The sequence below is a fragment of the Haliaeetus albicilla genome, chromosome 17, assembly GCF_947461875.1.
Source record: "Haliaeetus albicilla chromosome 17, bHalAlb1.1, whole genome shotgun sequence".
Lineage (NCBI taxonomy): Eukaryota > Metazoa > Chordata > Aves > Accipitriformes > Accipitridae > Haliaeetus > Haliaeetus albicilla.
Genome location: NC_091499.1, coordinates 27768018 through 27788621, shown reverse-complemented (window position 1 = coordinate 27788621; position 20604 = coordinate 27768018). Strand labels below are relative to the sequence as shown.

The 20604-nt window shown below is 36.6% G+C and overlaps 1 protein-coding gene across 5 annotated transcripts in view; it reads left to right on the top strand.

Moving 5' to 3' along the window:
- Nucleotides 1-389: 389 nt before the first annotated feature.
- Nucleotides 390-20604, top strand: part of TBC1D32 (TBC1 domain family member 32) — a 90891-nt gene continuing 70676 nt past the window's right edge. The window contains exons 1-15 of one of the 5 annotated variants that reach the window (XM_069805144.1): nucleotides 390-547; nucleotides 2843-2997; nucleotides 6587-6748; nucleotides 9585-9762; nucleotides 10402-10473; nucleotides 11686-11811; nucleotides 12727-12805; nucleotides 12942-13042; nucleotides 13129-13190; nucleotides 13678-13822; nucleotides 14566-14625; nucleotides 16106-16205; nucleotides 16482-16619; nucleotides 18015-18107; nucleotides 18364-18506. In XM_069805144.1, the coding sequence (XP_069661245.1) occupies nucleotides 2843-2997; nucleotides 6587-6748; nucleotides 9585-9762; nucleotides 10402-10473; nucleotides 11686-11811; nucleotides 12727-12805; nucleotides 12942-13042; nucleotides 13129-13190; nucleotides 13678-13822; nucleotides 14566-14625; nucleotides 16106-16205; nucleotides 16482-16619; nucleotides 18015-18107; nucleotides 18364-18506 (1614 nt within the window). In that variant the 5' untranslated portion in view covers nucleotides 390-547. Of the gene's footprint in view, nucleotides 548-2842; nucleotides 2998-6586; nucleotides 6749-9584; nucleotides 9763-10401; nucleotides 10474-11685; nucleotides 11812-12726; nucleotides 12806-12941; nucleotides 13043-13128; nucleotides 13191-13677; nucleotides 13823-14565; nucleotides 14626-16105; nucleotides 16206-16481; nucleotides 16620-18014; nucleotides 18108-18363; nucleotides 18507-20604 lie in introns of those variants that run through there. The other 4 variants (XM_069805141.1, XM_069805140.1, XM_069805139.1 and 1 more) reach the window with 4 other exon arrangements.

Sequence of the window (20604 nt, the reverse complement as noted above, 5' to 3'; positions counted from 1 at the left end):
GAAAATACCTTGCCATTCACATTTTTATTTATTGAGACAACCTGCTCCCTTGCTGATGTAAATTCCTTTGATTTCAGGGGAAAAACCTACACCACACCGAAAGCTGGGGGCCACCACGGGCCGGGCAAGGGCGAGCCCTGACCACCAGCCTGGAGACAGGGAGAGCCGAGTTATCAGCAGCTGAATGTTTAATTAAGAGTTTTGCTGGGGGACGACGACCCCTTACTGATAAACTTGTCCCAGTTACCCAAGCCGTGGGCTTTCCTCTGAAAAAGAGGGGAGAGGGCAGATTAATCTCCTAGGTCAGCGCTGTTCCTCAGCACCTTCGCTCTACGTAATTTGGCCGACAACACAGGCGGGCTGAGGCGGGCTGAGGCGGGCTGAGGCGGGCTGAGGCGGGCTGAGGCGGGCTGAGGCGGGCCGGCCTTCCCGCCTCCCGCCGGCCCTCTCGCGATGTTGCTAAGAGGCCTGCGAGACTGGGCGGCGGGCGCCGCCGGTTGCTAAGGGCCGCCGCCCGGGGAAACTGCGCGGCCGCCGCCGCCTCAAGGTGATTCCCGCCGGCCCGGGGTGCGGGGGGGAAAGGCTCGGGGTGAACGCCGCTTTCCGCGGGGCCCGGCCGGAGCCTGGGGCTGGGCGGGACCGGGAGTGTGGGCCGCTGGGGCCGGGACGTCTCGGAGACCTCCCCGCGGGGTAAGGGGAGGGCGGCTGCGGCAGCCGCGGTGCTGAGGCGGGCTCGCCCCTCCGCGCTTTTAGCGATAGCGTGAGGGAAGGGGCTGGTGAGGGCGTTAGCCTCTTCGCCTGGCGCTTCTGAAAGGACAAGCCGCTCTCATAGGCGAGTTGCCACTAGAAATCTGTTCAGTGCCAAAAAACTGGTAGGGGGGTCGAATGACTGACGGTACAAATCGAGAAGGGGTAGGAGTTCTCGCGCTACTCGTATTTCTGGTAACTGCTGCCGTTTGGTTTGTTGCTAAAATTATCGGTTTTTCTGTGCAAAGCCTTGCTCAGGGAAAGGCTTGTGAAAGGATGAGTGCTGGCAACGACAGGCCGCTTCTGAATCATCCCCTGGGTTTTGGGGCAGAATTTGCCGTTGTGGGATGGTGCTGGGAAAATGAATTTGTACTTGAAAAGACTGCACAAAGTGGGCTTGGGGTAGAGGTCTTTTAGGGAGAAAATGGTCCTTTAAATTTTACCCAGAAACTGAATGGGGGATATACCTGCTGAGGAAAAAAAAAAACCAAACAAACACCACCAAAACCCAAACACAACAAACCACAAACCTTTACAAATTAAAGATAACCATCTCTGTTAGTACATAAGTCAAGTAAGAGTTTTCAAAGCAAACTGGAGGTGAAACTGCAACACTCATGATTTGCAATTATGAATAGTTTGAGTGGGGCTTTGCACTGATTGCCAACCGGTATCCAGATACTTGCACTTCTAAAAATGCCTCGTCAGACCAAAATACTGAGTGAAGTTTTTTGCAGGGGATTAGGGTATTGTTCAATGCTAGGGTCAAAATGTAAGACTTATGAGAGTGGTTTATACGGACCTAAAAATGCATTGACTTTGATTAAATATCTTGAGATGCTAATTTATAAGAAAGAGGACTGCAAATTGTGGAGTTAAGTTTATTACAAGTGTTTTGTGTGTTTTCTTGTTGTTTTGTTTTTAACTTTATTTTAATGCTATTTCTGGTAAGAGGATTGAGTTAATGCTGAATAATGTTTGATCACAGTAAAACATTCAGCAACTGTGCTCCTTACCAGAGAGAACTGCTAACTCAAGGGACCGTTACCTCTCCTAAAGGGTAACTCCTCCAGCTGGTGCTGTATGGCTTCGATTTTTTTTTTTTTTTGTTAGTTAATAGTGTTTAAGTCTGAAGAAGTGATTTATTATATAGTCTCTTCCAAGTGTGTGTATTTTTATTCACAGGTGCTTATAGAGTCATTGATTGACTTTTTTCTTTTTAAATTAAAAAAAAGTCAAAGGTCTCTACATCGTTCTTCCTCAAATAGACTAGAAATATATGAGGTAGAACTGCCACTGGGGGTTGGAAATATTCCTTGGCATATAAAGAACTTTAAGCCGTGAATTTAGGTTAATTAATTAATCAAGATAGAAATGGAGCTTTTGGGTTTCTTTGCAACCCTTGAAAATAAAAGTGATAAGATGCTGTCTTCTGGACTTGACAGATGTTTCCAGTTTCTCACTGCTGCTGCTTCTCCCAGTTTTTCCCAGTAGCTGTAGGGTTAAATTGACAGGACTTTGTCAGGTCACTGCAGGTGATTACCATAGGGAAATTAAATGGTTCTGATAATTCCACCTGGCCCTTGCAAAAGCTGCCAGCACCTTCCATCACCAGCACAGCAACAGCTCTGGGTAGAGGGATCCAAATGTCAGAACTGCCTAGTAATAGTGAATGAGGACCAGCTGAGAGACTTGTAGAGGTTTCCCATCAAGATAACAGTCATTACAGCTGTACCCACCCCCCCCCCCCCTTTTTTTAAATTAGACTGTAGTCTTGTGCCTATTTGATGGGCAAGTCCTCAAGCGACTATGAACAGGAATACTCAGACTTTTCTTAATGCAATATCTCATTTAAGAGCATTGTACTAAGATAACTGTTGTTAAAACTGATTTGATTATTTTGTTTCCAGTTTGTCTGAAGATAAGCTCTGTCAAATGTTTCCTGTCTGTGCTCATGTCTTTTGATAGAAAATCTCATGTTGTGGATAACAGGAAAAAAGTAGCAATTTAAGGGATTTATGCTTTTCTTACCATCTTGAAGGGTAGAAAAAACCCCAAACTGAGAGCTTGTTATTCTTATATTTGCTTTATACAGATGTCTCACTTTACAAATGAAGATGAAGCTCTGTTACAGTCTATGCTTAGGCAGTTGCTGCAGAGTGTGAAGGAAAAAATCACTGGAGCCCCATCAGTAGAATGTGCAGAAGAGATTCTCTTGCATTTGGAGGAAACAGATGAGAATTTTCACAAGTAAAAATATTTTTGCTATTTTTAATACTTTAAAGGAGGTGAAATGTGTTACTATATTATTCCTGGTAAATGTTTACAATTTATATTGCTGTGTGAATGTGTATGCATTTATATGTATAGATATTCCTGTCACTAATCAACTCTCAAAAGATGCTAATTTAGGGAATAAAATTAATTTTGCCATTTTTCTCAGCTTTTTCTTTTTTTTTTTTTTTTCATTCTTGGTAATATATTTTTACTGTAATAGTAATTGATGAGCTGTTTGTGAGAGAGGAACTTAAAAAAACTACCTACCTTAGCCAGCTCAGATGCATGTGTATGTGTAATGTACTAAATGCACATGCGAACAGAAGCTAGAAGAAATTCTCACTGAAGGCTGTCAGGCAATATTTTTGACACCTGCCAGACAATATAATTTTGTTTTTCACAATAAGGTAAATTTTCAGAAGGCTACTTGGCTTCCATATTTCATCTATCTGGCTTATATTACTGAACCCTTGTGTATCTTGACAGGTAGTCATTCTTTTAATTTATGTTTTGAATAAAGCGGAATAAAGCATCCCCATCACACTTCTGTTAAATCAGACTTGACAGTGTGACCTCACTTACATGCGATCTACATTTCTGGAGCCCACGCTCCTTTCCCTTCCATGGTATTCTAACTTGTTTTTTTACTACATAGGGAGATTTTTAGTATGCATTTATGACAAGTCAAGAGAGTATCAAGCTGAAATAACCCTGAAGACGTTTTAATAAGGACCAGAGTTCTGTGACCTGACTTCTGATAAAGCTGGTTCCCTGCCAGTTTTTTCAGAAGTGGCACTATCTACATTCTCTTAAATTTGTCTGGTTTTTAGCATTGCTTTGTCAGTGGTAGAAGTTAGGTAAAAGTAAATAAGTGAAATAGAACTAGGGTTTATCTAAAATTTCACTGTGATTTTAAAACTTTAATGTTCTTGTGTCTTCTGAAGATGCTAAATCCTTCAAAATGTATTTTAGCTCAAGTTTAATTTGTATTACAAATTGTATCAGATAACACTTTTGTTGGTAGTCTTGCGAATTTTGAGCATCGTGTTACCAGGTGACAAGTAGGAGTGTAAAAAAATTTGTTATAAACATATCAAAGTTGAAAATTACATGTAGTTTTGAAAGAAAAACTTTTTTGTTTAAAGGAAGATATTTACAGTAAAAAAGCTCAAACAACCAAAACCCTATGAAATTACTTCTGTCAGTATTTCTTCTGAGGACTTATTAGGAGAATACTCGGGATGAAGGAGTAAATTCTACAGCTGCTGGAAATAATGCATACATAGCTTTCCCCTTTAGAACAGTGAAACCATGGCATCCGTTACTCTTTCTGGTGTGTTAAAAAATTGGTGATCCTAAAGATACTTTTATTTCATGAGACGTTTTAACTTACATTTAATGGAAAATCAAGTGTGCTTTGAATGCAGAGTGTGGGCATTACTCTCTGGTGCTGGAATATTTCTGGAGGTATTCCAGTCTTGTTCATGACCCACAGCAGTATAGGTTGGTTTTCATGGAAGGTCAGGGAGGTCATATGGCCATTTATTAGTGAGACCATTAAGAAACTTTCTCCTTGACCATTACCCCATCCATCCAGACTGCAAGCTCCTTTATTAGTAGTGTGTGCTTTTGGATTGTCCAACATGCTACTTAAGCTCAGTATTTTGATCAGCACTGTTTCTGCCTCATGGTTGTTTTGCCTCAGTAATTGTATCAGATTTTGATGCCTTACTTTTATCCTGTGTTCCCACTTTGACATAGAAAAGACAGAAACACAGGATCCTCAAAAAGCTAATAAAAAGGAAAATTGAATCAAGTTCAAAATTTATGTGCAGTAGTAGAAATAAGGATTTTTAACTATAGAAGTAGTGTGTTTTCTGTTGTTTTTTTCCTTAAAGTCCTAGAGTTTTTTTTAACACTTCCCCTCCACCCCCCTCCCCGTGCTTCCTTTGTAAGCTCAACCAGATCAGTCTGACTTGATTCTGCATGTGAAGTAGTAGTTCTGTCGTTGCTGAAACACTTATTTGTTACAAAACATTTTTAAGGTGGAAGAATGATGCAGAAGATCAAGGCTAGGACATCAAGCAGGCATAAACTTAGTGGCATGAATAATGATGTGATTGCTGTGTATTTCAGAGCAACGCAGTCACTGCAAAAACGTATATCCTGGAAATGTTACTGTCATAAAACAAATGGGAGAAAGTTTTATGAAAGCTTTCATTCAGTGGAGAGTCATGTGCAATTTCATTATTGCAGAAGTAAAACACCAGCCTTGAAGACAAATGAAAATGCAAATAGATATGTTTGCATCTTTCTTGAGATGTATTTCTGTTACTTTCATTGAGAACAAAAGTGATGTAGGAATGGAAATAAGTGGTAAATGACAGGAAAAAAAAAAAGAGCAGAACTTTTTATCTGATGGAACTTGAGGTAGGCAATCTAGCAGTGAGGAAGTATGTATGATACAAGACACAATTTTCTGTGCTTTTTTTTTCTTTTTATGTATCTTGAATGTAGTCTGATATTTTTTCTTTTTTTTTAATACCCAAGAAAGGCAAAAGCTGCTGCCTGTTGTAACAGCTGCTTTTATTTACATTTACATTTGCATTTTATAGCTTTGGACTCTGTACCTACATGGTGAACTGACTTTTTTATTTGAATTTTTCTCACTCTGTATTTATCCAAATTAACAGAAAGTAGTTGCACATCTGCATTTGATATAATGAAAATATAATGATACTCTACTGTTTATGTATGATAACTTTTTTCTGTGTTTGTTTGCCTTGTCCTTTATACAAATCAGAAGACTAACAAAAAAAAAAGTTTATATATTCTGAGCACTACTTTTTAGCAATTTCTATAGCTAATACAGAAAGGACCAGTGAGTGTTTCATTTGGAAATCGCCCTCTGATTATTCTTTTGTTTAAACAAGTTTCTGTGAGTATCTAATAATAAGAGCGTAAAGTGCTGATTTCCTTATCTTTAACACGTACATGTAATCACAGACAGCTAGTTTGTCGGTTTGACTGAGATCTTCCTCATACTGTCCTGACACACAGACTTTCATAAGCCTTAGACATGCTTATATGCTAGAATTTATAAATTGTGTTTTCTGTGTTTCTTCTCAGTTTGCCTGTATACTGCGTAAATAATAATACCAGATAGATCCACCATAAGACAGTTCTATGTTCAGAATGCTCCAAGTAATGTTTCTTTTGGAATTTTAAATTTGAGTTTTCTTGATATGCTATGATTTTTGTCTACAAAACCTTAAACTTTTGTCTGAGTAGGTTTTTACATTTAGAAGAAGCACAAAAAGAAATTAGAAAGTATTTGTTATTGTTTCTTCCTGGAATAGGCTGATAATGACCATATTGAAGAAAATCAAACTTTATTGTGTTTTTTTACACCATTGAAGTTTATTTTTCTGCAAGTCATAAACCCTTACCTTAAAGTAACAGGTCTGCTGTTGCAGGTAGCGAATGTTGATATAAAGTTGAAAATATCTGATGGTGAGCTCAAGGAAATTTGTTACATTTAAATTTTGTATATTTGTTGCAGCTATGAGTTTGTGAAATACCTTAGACAATATATAAATAATACTGTGGGATCTGTGATTGAAGAAGAAACAGAAAAATGTACTTCTGCTCAGAATCAGGGTGAAGTATCTGGCTATGACACGCTTGTCCAACACGTTACTAAGAAGACCCGTGAATCAAAAGAGTGAGTATATAAATGTAATTCACATTTTTGTTTCTTCTAGGTCTTTGCCTTCCTTTCTCCTTTCCGGAACTTGTCTTGAAAAAACAAATTCTGAACCGATGGGTAACAAAAGTGATTCTTTACTTTCAAAAATCAGTGCTAGGCAATTCAGATATTCCCACCCTACATTGCAGTTTCTCATGCTTCATCTCACTCTGGAATTAAGATTATGAACCACTGCGTAAAAAGATAGGTAGCAAATGTATGAAGTTCTTGAGGTATCTAGGTCTGGAGTTGGGCAGGGGTAAGATTTGAGAGAAGAATCACTACTTCATGCTATTCACTAGCTGCAAATCAAATTCAGTTGTGATGTGGAAGTTGGCCTAAAGGAAAAATTTTTTTTTTCAGGTATTAAAGTTTGATAATTTCCTTAGATGTAAATGGAGAGTCTGCATGACAATGTTGTTTTCTAAATAAAGAAATAAGTGTGTGGTTTTTGTTTTTTAAGATTGCTTCTTTGGGATCTAACCAGGTGTCCTGTGAGAGTAGTATGTTTAGTCAGATCTGCTTTCATTGAGTAGTTTAAAAATTGAAGTTTGAGCTATCTTGCTTTGTATTTTAGTATACATGCAAAGATACTTCCACAGTGCTGTCTGTAGAATTGGTATGTGAACCAACTGTGTATAATTATCGAAGATCTTTTTGACTCAGACTGTCAGATGGCCAGAAATCAGTAGGTGTGCAAAAACACATATCAGCATATTATAGGGTCTGTGGACGAGATTAATTGGTTTTGAACATTGTATTTAGTAAAGAAGCCTTAAATAGAAAAACCTCTGTGACTACCAGTAAAATTCTTTTCTTAGTCATCTCTTCCCTACTAACTCTATTCACCTTCCTATGGCCATTAAAATAACTTTTCCTTGGAATACAGAGGCTGGTAGCTCTCTTACTGAATTTTCGTGCTTTGGATTTCAAATTTGCATAGGCAGATAATAGCCATGATTCTTTAAAGCAGTAGTTAGTAGTACTTATAAAATGAATTTTAGTATATACAGCTGTTTTTTCTAGAAAATACATAAAACTTCAAAAGTTTAGTCTATGCATCACATTGTTTTTGGAATTCCTGTACAAAATCTAGCTACATCATAATGCTTAAAGCAGTTTTAAAAGTATTGTTTCTTTAATTAAAATAGACAGTATACTTTTGTCATCACAGTGAATCGGGTCCTTGCCTCTTTAATTGTCACAGAGAGTCATGATGAGAGCTTTACTTAGGTCGAACCATTACAATGTATAAACAATGAAATTAAATTGAGCACCTGAAATGGTGAATGTTGAAAAATGAAAAACAACCAACCGACCCTCCACTATTTTAGCATCGGTGGTCATTTTTGTGTTGCAGAGGAAGAAAACAAAAAAGGCAATTTTTGAATCTCATATATTTTAGCCACTAAAATGATTTTGTACACTACTTCAGCCAAACTATTTTTCTCACTCATTTTTTTACACAATCTTAACTTCACCTCCATCTCTCTTTTTAGTGGAACTAGGATTTTATTGTGATACCTATTGTTTCCTATGTGTCCTCAGTAAGAAAGGAATTAAAAAATAGTGTATGTTTCTGTTCTAGGAGATTTTATTTTCTGTTCGTTTTCAGAAGGTTTCTTATCTAGAAGTACACAGAAATATGTTTTATGAACCATGCTTTTATAGGGTCCTTTTCTTGTCACCCGTCTGCAAGCATTCTGAACTCTGATGGAGCATTATTGGGTCTCACTGTGGTGGTCTTGATACCATTTCAGGATCATTCAAAGTTCTAGTTTTGTTCATTACAATTACTCATTTTCTGTGGTAGGTAGGATGCTTAAAAGTATTTATGGAGAAAAATGTGTTAAGGAATTTAACTCCTTAGTGATACATTCTGTATTTTCATAGTACAGTCATTTATGTTAGAAAGCAGTTCTTAATCATCTACGCTTGGCTTTTATTTTCACCTAGAAAATAGATGTTAGGATGACTGTTTTTCATGTTATGCTCTTTGTGTCTTTTTGTTTTGAGGATCAGGACCTTAGGGTTCTTGTGCTCGTTATGGTTGGTAGAAGAAGCTCCAATGAACTAAATACGTCTGTATCTTATATTTTTAATTTGAGAGGTAGGAGGATACACAATATGGTAATTTATATCTTTGGTGACTGTAAAATAAGTAATAGCCTTAAAGTAAAAAATAATTGGAAATAAAATATCAACATTTTACAATAGGAGGTTTTTCTGAAGCAGCTTTTATTTTGAATTGTTTCCTTGTGGATATTATTATTCAATTTATGTAACTTAGAAAAACCCTGGTTTTGGTTTTGTTGAAACAAAATTGTTTTGTGTGCATGACCTGTACTCAAGATCTTGAATCAGGATAATGTGTTCTCTTTTATTGGTTCTGCTTGAGGCTTATAGCAGAAGAAAAATTGGATGTTGAACTTGAAGAAACGTAAACAGTAACAAGGATGGGAACTGGCCTGTTTTCTCAGGGACAGATTCTCCCTTTTGGTGGATTCACATTGTTCATTCTTAAGAACCTACCAGAACAGGATTATGTTAGTTATTTTATTGAATGCTTTTAGAAGGGCAAAAAGGAATTTTATTATAATTTCAAAATATAGTTATCTGAAACATTTAAGATACATACATATTTTGTTGCTCATTTTGGATTTGCATTTCTTTTTTCATACATTTCTGTAAATTCAGTGAGTTTGTGTCTAAGTAGCATTATGCCATATTCAGTTACTCATGATTTAATGATTTTTTTTTTTAATTAATGATTTTGATGCTCTTTAATATTAAAATCATTTTTACTTCTCAGATACAGAGAAATGATGCATGCCTTGAAGAATGTCATGATGGTTGTGGTAGAATCTTTGATTAACAAGTTTGAAGAAGATCGGATGCGTAGTAAGGAGCTGGATGGTAAAACAAAGAACGAACGTCAGAGTGGCTATTATACAGACAACTGTTCTGACAGTGACTCCTCATTCAACCAAGTACAATGTGTTTTCTCTCTGTGTTATGAAATAAGCATGGTACTGCAAAATTGTGAAGTTTCTGTCAGTGGAGATTGAGAACAGCCCTAAAAAAAGATTCATCCTTCCTATCTTTGATATATCCTAAAATGAATTAATTACCTGTCTTTCACTCTGAAGTACTAAGCTTATACTAGCTATCTAATCTTTAGACAGCATATCCTAGATGACATTAATATGATGCCCATGTGCTCTAAAGTACCTATGCAAGTACTGCATAGAAAAAGATAAAATAATGGTAAAAGCTAATCTAACTTTCTGTGATTTTACTTTAGGAGCCAAGTATGTGCAGTTCATTTCCAGGCAGCTGCACTATGCTATATTATTTACTGAATGAACTATTATAAGGGATTTTATGAAGATACAGGAAACTTAAGTAAAGCAAAGTAAAATATGTAACAGTAATTTTGTTGCTGTAAATTTAGCTTTGGGCAAATGGCAGAAAACATTTAGAATGTTGACTTTAATGTTAAATTAGTGTAAATGTTGAAGTCCTAATTATTAAAAGTAAATTAGATATCAGAAAGACTGATGATTTTAATCTTTTGCTGTTCAGTTTAATAAAATATACTAATGATCGTTTTATAATGTGTATTACAGAGTTACGCATTCATGAGTCAAGAACAATTGCAGCTGCTTGCAGAAAGGCTTGACCCTGTTCAGCCTAAGGAAGTAAGTTTAAAAGAAGAAAAAAAATGTTAATACAGGTGAATGTTTATGGTATATTGGAAAACAGACTGTATGTACATAAGAGTTCATATGTACCTGGGTGGAATCTTGTCTTTGTTGGTTCATGTATCTTGGCTTCAGTGCAGCAACTGCTCTGCAGTGCAGTATTTCATTGTTCATAACCATCTGGTTCAAAAACTAGTGTTGCAGCAAATATCTTTTGTGTTTCAGCAAGTATCTTTTTTTTTTTTTTTCCTTAGGAGTTTATGTGCTATAGATGGGCATTTTTAGTTTGAAAAAAAGTTGTTCTGTGAGAAGTAAAGTTATTGAAGCTTATCTTCCTGTATACGTGCCCCTTGCCCTTCTTGGTAACTTCTATGTTGTCCTTTGCGTTACCCCTATCAGAAGAGAGAGATGCCTGCTGATTTGCCAACAAGCTGCTGCCAGATGGAATATATAAAGTCCAAGTTAGGTTTGCCTTCCTGTCAGTGGCAGTACTAATTTGGGTCTCTAACCACCAATCAGCACCAGCTGCTGATATTTTTGAAGCTTGGAGAAGCATCATTTTGAGAGTGCTGTCTCAGTAAGATTTGTTTGGGATTGTCTGGCAGTTGAAAAAGGCACAGTAGGTGGGAACTGGTATGAACATTGTGACTTGAGTTTTATTAGGAAACCAAGTAAAAAGTCTGATGCTCTTAAATATAGTTAAAATTTCCTACAGTTTGTTTCAGTAATATGAAATAAATTACTAGAGATTACAGTTGTCTACGAATAGAACAAAAAAAAAGTTATTTGAAATTTACATTATAATGCTGATGAAAATTCAGCAGTAAAACATAGTGTCTGGTAACTCTGTTTCCATTTTCCTTTACTGACATTTTATAGAGCTGCTAGGCACATTTGTAGTATTTGATGATAGTTTCCTGTATTCCGTGGTAACAAAATATTTGATTACAAGCAGAAAGTAGAACATAATCCTTGCATTCTTTATTGAAAACCTATATAAAATGGTTTGTCGCTTCTTCAAATATGTAGTGATGTAGTGTTTGGTCTAAATTACCATACAAAATATAGCAGAAGGTAAGTATTCTGGAATTCCTTATCTGTTCTGCACCCAGGTCCTGTTCCTTCCTTCCTCCAAATTATATTGTGAATTACATATTTGAGAGGTTGCTGTGAACACATTTGTGGTGTTTATCTTTTTGACCACTTCAGGTTCGCCAGGAAGCATTGCGGACACTGTGCTTTGCTCCTCCCTCTGATATACTGAACTCTGAGAGTTGGCCAAATCTGCGTAAGCATCTAACGATGTCTCTGTCAGATCCTGATGCAACATTCAGTGTAAGCTAATGTTCTGTATTTAGTTATCAGATGTGTAGCCTTACTAGAGAGTACTGAAGAGGAATAAGAAGTTACATATGTATTATGAGTGGTCCAGCAGGGTCCCAAGACATTTTATTATTTGTGTATATATCAGATACTCTTTCTGAAGTAAAAGAACTATATGATTCCAGTAGGTCTTGATTTAAAGGATTACAACAGGATTTCAATAGGATTTTTAGATACTGGAGTATTCATTTACATATCTTTTAATGGGAATGAAAAGGTTAGAATGTCTTTCAGCAAACATATATAAAAAAATTGACAAAACTCTTCTGTAAAATATGTCATGTTAATATTTCCGATATAAGTCAGGTATATCCTCCATGATCATGAGAAGATGATACATAGTAATATTACACAGGCACTGAAGAAGAAAAAAAATGGCAGCTGCTTAAACTGCGTTTAGATTATTTATTATGCCAATTAAACCTTTTTTTCTTTTTCTTTGAATTTTAAAGTGATTATCAAATACATATAAAAGTTGCCCTAGCTGCTGTCTTGTATTTCTCTTTCAGCTTAGAAGGTCTACAATTTTTTTTGAAACAGTGCTATTTACAAGTCATCAGTACATTTAATAACATGAAAACATTAATGTTAATGGCAAAGTACAACAATATGCCCTGATCTGCTTCTTTGTATCTCAGTAAGGCTTTGCATTAGTGCTGTCATTTGAAGTGTTTGAGTAAAATTTCCTTTGGACTGTAGGTTTCTGTGGTCCCAAACTGTATATTTTTATAAAATATGCTTCACATCTTTAGAGATATCTCAGCAATATGTAATGTTAAGAATAATGCCACTACATATTGATTATTTTGCAATAAAAATGCACAGTTACGTGACTGTTTCATACATTGCTTACTTTTTCTCTCTTAGGAGAAAATTCTTAGGTTCTATGCAAAAACATTTTCTTCTTCTCCATTTAATATGACAAGAGAAGTCTATACAAGTTTAGGTACGTGCCTTTAATTACATTTAAGGCTTCATGAGCCATGTACTTCCTGAAAATCAGTTAACTTTTGTAATGAAGCTGTATAATACAGCCACTGTTGTCATGGAGGTGAGGTTGGTCTTTTTTCCTTCTTTTTTAGCAAGACACTTGGAGTTGTACTTTCTTTCTGGAGAATATTCTCTTCGTATTTCAGCTGGTCTGGATGTATCTAACACAGACATAAATCGTTTACTTAAAAAGGTATAAATGAACTTTCCATACCTTTTTTGTCATTACTGAAAGATCATGCATTCTTTATTTTATAATTTTAATAATTATGTTTTCAGGTCCGCCTTTTAAATGAGTACCAAAAGGAAGCTCCATCTTCCTGGATACGTCATCCAGAAAAGTATGTCACCTTAAAAAACCTGTCACTGTTTCTTAATTTAATGATTTTCAACATATAGATGCATATAATTTTAGCAGAAGTTTGATTACAGGATGCACAGATGACAGGTCAGTGATAAGGGGGGGAAATATGAATAGAGGGTGGGAAAAGTGGAATAGGCAAGTTGCATAGAAGTAGTCATGGGTCATATTAAGCTGCTTACTTAGCTTTTGAAGTGCTTTTTAACAAAAATAATTTGGATGTATTATGAAGTAACAAGTGTAGTAAAATATGTTATCATGTAGCAGAATACACATGTATGTTATTAATTTTATTCATCATAATACAAAGAATTAATGTCCTAACAAGATTAAGTTAAAGATAATGTTGATATTTGTGATTTCTCTGAACAATGAGGTTTTACCAGAAATTTGTTCCTGAGTATTACTGGTGGAAAGATTTAAGTGATTTTTGTTTTCTGTTCATTTTTTCCTATTTGTGTCATAAGGTACATGGAAGAAGTAGTGGAGAGTACATTGTCACTTTTGTCAGTAAAACACGAGCCTAATCATCCTGCCTCTCCAGATTTTCTGAGTCCAGTCTACTTCTTGGCTCTGCTAGATATCAAAGCAGTATGGTTTAAAAAGTGGACGGTACGCAAAAAAAATCCCAACCCAACAACCCCGTAACTTGTTCATGTCTAACATATATTTTGAAAAGTTTGATTTATGACTGTTGTTATCACAGACCTATTGTGACCTGATAACAACCTATAATGAGCACTGTCATTAAGGAAGTCTGGGGTTGTTTTTTTTTTTTACTCATTTATGTCCTTTGCCCTTTAGCCCTACTCTCTCCCTCCATTTCTATTCAGTCACTAGTTTTCATAAAATTTCTGAGAACTTACTGCGCTTTGGTACTTCAGTCCCTTTGTCATAATTGACTGACAGCTATCAAAAGATAGAAATATTTTTCTGGAAGAAGTGATGAGCGTGAAAGTGCAGTTACATATATGATATGCTGCACCCGACTTGCGAACCGCCAGCGGACGTTAGAGCCTTTTGCAGCCTACCGTATATAAACTTATAATTTGGGATTTACATGGCAATGTCAGAACACATAGTCTTACATTTCAGTGTAGTTATTTTTCTGTTTATTGCATGTTCTGCTACACATTTTTCGAATGACTTAGTTTTTTTTGTCATCTTAGATGTAGTGCAAAAAAAAGGCTCCATTGAGTTTAATACTGGTTTATACAAGCTGGAGTTCAATACATTGAATATATACTGTGCACAGGATCCCTAATAGAACAGAATCAGAGATGATTTCTACTTCTTAATTAGAAAATAAAACTTACATGTTTGAAGTTGACATTAGGTCTTCTTTGTCATTTTAGCATGCGTATTACAGCAGAGCAGTGGTATTTAGGCTTTTGGAAAAGAAGTATAAATCTTTGGTAAGTATACCCAAGGCAAATTTACTTGGAACTTGTTCTTGCTTTGCACATTGTGGTTTGAGCATTTTTTTTTTTTCCTTTTCCCCTTTTGTCAGAGCTGTTCCATGTTGTTTAGCTAGATGAACCTTATTGATTTTAATTTTTTTTTTTTAACTTTCTCTTTGCTTAAATGAATCATTGTTAAGTGCAAAGAAGGGTATGTGACAGCTCTGAGTAAGGGGAAATTTGGATGTTTTGTAGAAGGTGTTTAATTAGGATTATTATTTATTAATTCCTTATGTTGCATTCATATTTAGAATTATTTCTGACAATGTATAAAAATAGCAAATGGTGCATGAAAAAATATCACAAAAATTCTATGCTGAATTTGGATTTTTGGTGGAAAGAGATTAAAAAACCACCATTGTGTTCTTTAAGTTAGGATATGAAGCATTAAGGATTCAAAATGTCAGCAAAATAAATCAAACTAGGAAAACATCTTCAGTGATGTAGACGTTAATCCTATCACATATTCTGGGTGGGCAGATCTCTTCACTGGGGTGGAAGTTTCATTGTTTTCAGTAAGACCAATATAGATGTGAGATCCACTGATATAGACAGGACTTTGGCTATGTTTTGTAAAATCTTGTAATACAAATGGAATATAATGTAAAAGATATGTAACTGATAAAACCTTGAGATGGGAGACAAGGATACAGACAGCTATAAAAGACGTTTGTCTTGTTTATCTGTATGCATAGAAGAGAGCATGGAATAAAGCATGTTCCATGCAACAAAAAGTTTATAATAGGAAGTCCGTGAGCAGGGTAGTCTAATCTAACTTATAAGCATAAAGTAAACATTCAATTAAGTATTTGTTTTTATTGGGTATGTCTGTATATTTTACTTACACTTGTGAATAAGTCGTAGCACCTCCAAACTGTAATAAATGTATCTACATCTAAATGTACTTTGTTTATGTACTGTATTTGTGATTAATTTCTAAATCCATGCTGATAATTTTTAAACTTTTATATACATTGATTAGATGATAATGATACAACTCTTCTGCAAAGAAATTAAAAGCACTGACAGCACCCAACAACCAAACTTACAGTTTATTCAAGTCAAGTGTATTCAAGTCAAAGTTTTTCATGTGTGGAAGATGAAAATCTTCCATGGTTATAACAATATGGCAATCACAGATTGCTATTAACTTCTCAAAATACTTGCATGTTTTCTGTACTCTCTTTTATAGATTGTCTTAATGCTTATAGACCTGGTAGTGTTATAATGTAATAATAGTGGCAGTGTGTTTTAATAGCCCTGTAAAATTTGGCCTTCTGTTGGTTAGCCTATCTAAAGCACTGAAACATGAGGTAATTGCAGTGAAGTGGATATTTAGGTTCTTGTGTTAAAGGACAGTCCTTGGATACAAGGGAGAATGACTTAAATTGTAAAATACCAGGTATTTTATTATTTTGTGCTTTTTTTTCCACAGATTAATGCAGCTGTCCAGCAATGTCTTGATTATTTTGAATTTTGCAAGGCAGCAGTTAATAAAAATTCCAGAGTCAATGATTTCTCCCAGCAGCATTGTAGTGAGTATCTTTGCATGTCTTGCATTATATGCACATACATCCACATTCTCTAGGTCTTTGAGCATGCTACCTCAAGAGGAAGATGTTCTATCTGTTCTTTTTCTTCCCAAAATATTGTATATCCATCTTTTGAGAGAACACTAATAGCAGTGGTTAATTACTTAAACTGTCTGTCTTTATAAGCAAAATGATCTGTGTACGTTTCAGGTATTAGCTAGATACTGTGAAGTAAACTAAGAGAGTCAAGTTCTGATTTTTTTTGTTTTGTTGTTAAAGGTGATAACCAGAACTTTTCTTACACTGGACCAGAATTGCAGTACGTCTGTTTTGTTCATTCACTATGCCTTCTAGGAAGATTGTTGATCTATAAGCAAGGCCGAAATCTCTTTCCAGTACAGCTGAAAAATAAAAAAGGTAAGAGGAGGGCTGATGAAAATGGAACCTGTTGAGCAACACTTTGTCCATACTTGATACATGTTTCCTCTGCAATATTGTGGACATTATAGGACAATACTCTGTTCAGCGATTTTGTGCTTGGAAACCTTTCTTAAAAGATGGTATAGGTAATTTTGAGCATCAACAGTTTTTTAATCTTTGATGGATGTGGTTGAATAAATTGCTTTTATCCTTACATTTACTATATTAATTTCATGTTGAAGAAGAGTTGGATCAGTGTGTAAGTGATTCAGTCTTTCTAGGTATGAGTAATACCTTTTGTCAAACCGATTGATAAAATTGGCTGGAAGAGAGACACGTCCAGGGACCAAAACTGTCAAGTGTGAAACAAAATCAGTATTTCAAGCTAATTGCAAATTGAAGACAATTGCTCTGAGTTTAACCTATTAATATAATTAAGGTAAAACAATGGTACAGGAAAAGGTCGATACCTGTGGCACAGAGGTATTAATAAGGATACAATATATGAGATGGAAAAGCCCTTGGACATCCAGAGAAATCTGCATATGGTGATATGTTGTGCAGGTTGGCAAATGCAGGTGTGTGAGAACAATTGTAGTGTTCCATTACATTAGTATCTCTATTAATTCAGTGTAGAATTCAAAACATTACTGGATACTAATTCTGAGACTTGTCTTTTGAAGGTATTTTGTCCCTCTGGTTTGAGGATCAGGACTTAATAGATCCAATGTAGAACAGTTGTGAGGAAGAAACATCTACTAATCGAGTGCTTTTGTCATTTATGGATTATCTGTATAACACCATTCAAGGAGTGATCCATTGGTGATGGTTGCTTTTCTCTCTCCCCTACAAAAGTAACAATAACACCATCTGTCTTCTTAATAGTCTCCTTCTCAGCTTCATAGATAGCAACCCTTTCCTCACAAATTGTCTGATTTATTAACTTAATTACATTAAACTTGGAGCAATAGTTCCCAACCTGCATTTAGCTACATGTTTGTTGTTTTTGTTTCAGGCCTGAGGAAGAGTTGTCTCTTTTCCAGTTGTTTCACTTAATCTAATAGCAAGGTAATGCTTTTTCCTACAGCCGTGTATATTTGGCATTCTCAAACTTTGGCGGCCATTTGTTTCAGTGGAAGACATGGTAAAATTGCAAATGGCTAAACTGGGAGCAAGATCAAGCCTTTTAAGTTGATTGTGAAATACCTTGGTAGAGTCCCAGGGACATGCATCTCCTTTGCTTTGAGTTGTACATATGTTGTTTTCCTCAATAAAGCAAAGCATTGTTTACGTATATTTACAAAATCCATTTTATTTGTGAAATTAAAGTTGCACTTCAATTTGCAGAGTACTTCCTTTTTTTTTTTTTTTTTTTTTTTCTTTTTTAAATAGATGGTGTATCCATTACCGGTCTGTTGGTATTATTTACTCAGCTTATTTATTACTCTCCAAGTTACCCAAAGACAGCGTTGGCAGTGCATACAGGTAAATGTTTGTTTTTAATATATGCTAATATATATATAATTATAATGAGGCATGTGGTAACTTCTTTTGCAGTTTTTAATTTGGGTCTGTTATTTGTGCAAATTCTTCTCTTCCCTTCCTCCCTTACCTTTCCTTCTTCCCTCTAACTGTGTTAAATCAGTGCTTAACAAAGTTATAATTCAGAAGCATCTACATAAGCCATATAGGTATGTTTGTGTAAGTTAAAATATAAACAAATGCTTTTTGTGTTCACCAGACAATTATTCTCCAGCAAGTCTTGTTATGGAGATTCTGCAAGTTTTTTGTGATCAAACAGGATGTGCTGCTGAATGTTTATATACGGATGCAGTGATAGATGCCCTACTTCATCCTGTTCAAAGTTTACTGAGTGGCACAGAGGTTTGTAGTAATCTTTGAAATAATTCTTAAATCTATAGAATATTATCATTTTTATGTATTTACTGTGTAGAAGACTTAGTCACATGGTAACTTCCGTAGTATTTTCTACATTAGCTATTATAGTATGCTTTAAATAGCGTAGCCTGTCGTTATTGTTGGCCTGGCAAACTTGGTTTTCTTGAAATCTTGTGAATATTAGCAAAAATTGTGCTGTAGTGAGACCGTTCTCTTCACATCGCTTAATTTTTTTTTTCTTGCAATGTTTCTGTGTGTCTTTTGGATATTTCTTGGATACTTATTTGCTCTACCTGCCATTTAAAAGGCAACCTACTTTTATTCCTTTTTAAATTCTGCTGGCAACTTGAAGTTAAATGTTCTCAATAATTAGTATAGGTAAAACATGCAATTCTTCATAGAAAATTATTATTTTCTGAAATGGTAAAAGGAAGAGGTGTCTGTGGACTCTTTTGTTTTGTTTTTTTTTAAACATTTCTGTAAGAACTGTAAAAATCTTGGGAAAAATTATCTACCTCTAGGTACTTGAAAGTCTAGTTATAGTTTCTGCCTGTCCTATTGCTTTTGTTTTGACTGAGATGACTTAATTGATTTACGTGACTGTAAGTCTCAAGACAGAGAGGCTGAGGGTCTGAACTGCCCATAGAAGAGCCTGAGCTGTCTGACATAAAGAGACTTTGAGAGAAACTAATCATAGAATCATAGAATGGTTTGGGTTGGAAGGGACTTTAAAGATCACCTAGTTCCAACCCCCCGGCCATGGGCAGGGACACCTTCCACTAGACCAGGTTGCTCCAAGCCCCATCCAACCTGGCCTTGAACACTGCCAGGGATGGGGCAGCCACAACCTCTGTAGGCAACCTGTTCCAGTGCCTCACCACCCTCACAGTGAAGAGCTTCTTCCTTACACCTAATCTGAATCTACCCTCTTTCAGTTTAAAGCCATTACCCCTTGTCCTATCACTACACGCCCTTGTAACAAATCCCTCTCCAGCTTTCTTGTCAGCCCCCTTTAGGTACTGGAAGGCTGCTGTAATGTCTCCCCAGAGCCTTCTCTTCTCCAGGCTGAACAACCCCAACTGTCTCAGCCTGTCCTCACAGGAGAGGTGCTCCAGCCCTCTGATCATCTTCGTGGCCCTCCTCTGGACCCACTCAAGCAGGTCCGTGTCCTTCTAATGCTGGGGGTCCCAGAGCTGAACGCAGTACTGCAGGTGGGGTTTCAGAATAGTGGAGTAGAGGGGGAGAATCCCCTCCCTTGATCTTCTGGTCATGCTTCTTTTTATGCAGCCCAGGATATAGTTGGCTTTCTGGGCTGTAAGCACACATTGCTGGGTCGTGTTGAGCTTCTCGTCAACCAACACCTCCAAGTCCTTCTCCTTGGGGCTGCTCTCAGTCCACTCATCGCCCAGCCTGTATTTGTGCTTGGGATTGCCCCGACCCCTGTGCAGGACCTTGCACTTGGCTTTGTTGAGCTTCGTGAGTTTTGCACGGGCCCACCTCTCAAGCCTGTCAAAGCCCCTCTGGATGGCATCCCTTCCCTGCAGTGAGTTGACTCCACCACACAGCTTGGTGTTGTCAGCAAACTTGCTGAGGGTGTGCTCAATCCCACTGTCCATGTCACCGACAAAGATGTTAAACAGTGGTGGTCCCAATACCAACCCCTGAGGAACACCACTTGTCACTGTTCTCCACTTTGACATCGAACTGTTGACCGCAACTCTTTGAGTGTGACCATCTAGCCAATTGCTTATCCACCGAGTGGTCCATCCATCAAACCCATGTCTTTCCAATTTAGAGACAAGGATGTTGTGTGGGACAGTATCAAATGCTTTGCACAAGTCCAGGTAGATGACATCTGTTGCTCTTCCCTTATCCACTGATGCTGTAACCCCGTGGTAGAAGGCCAGAATATTTGTGAATCACGATTTGCCCTTAGCGAAGCCATGTTGGCTGTCACAACAGCTGAGAAGTTTTGAATTTACTTCCTGAGACTCATGCTTGTGAAGACAGTCTGGGTTCCTAACTTAAATACCTCATCTAGGTTCTTAAAGTTGAATTTTGTAAGTATCCTTCTGATTATTTT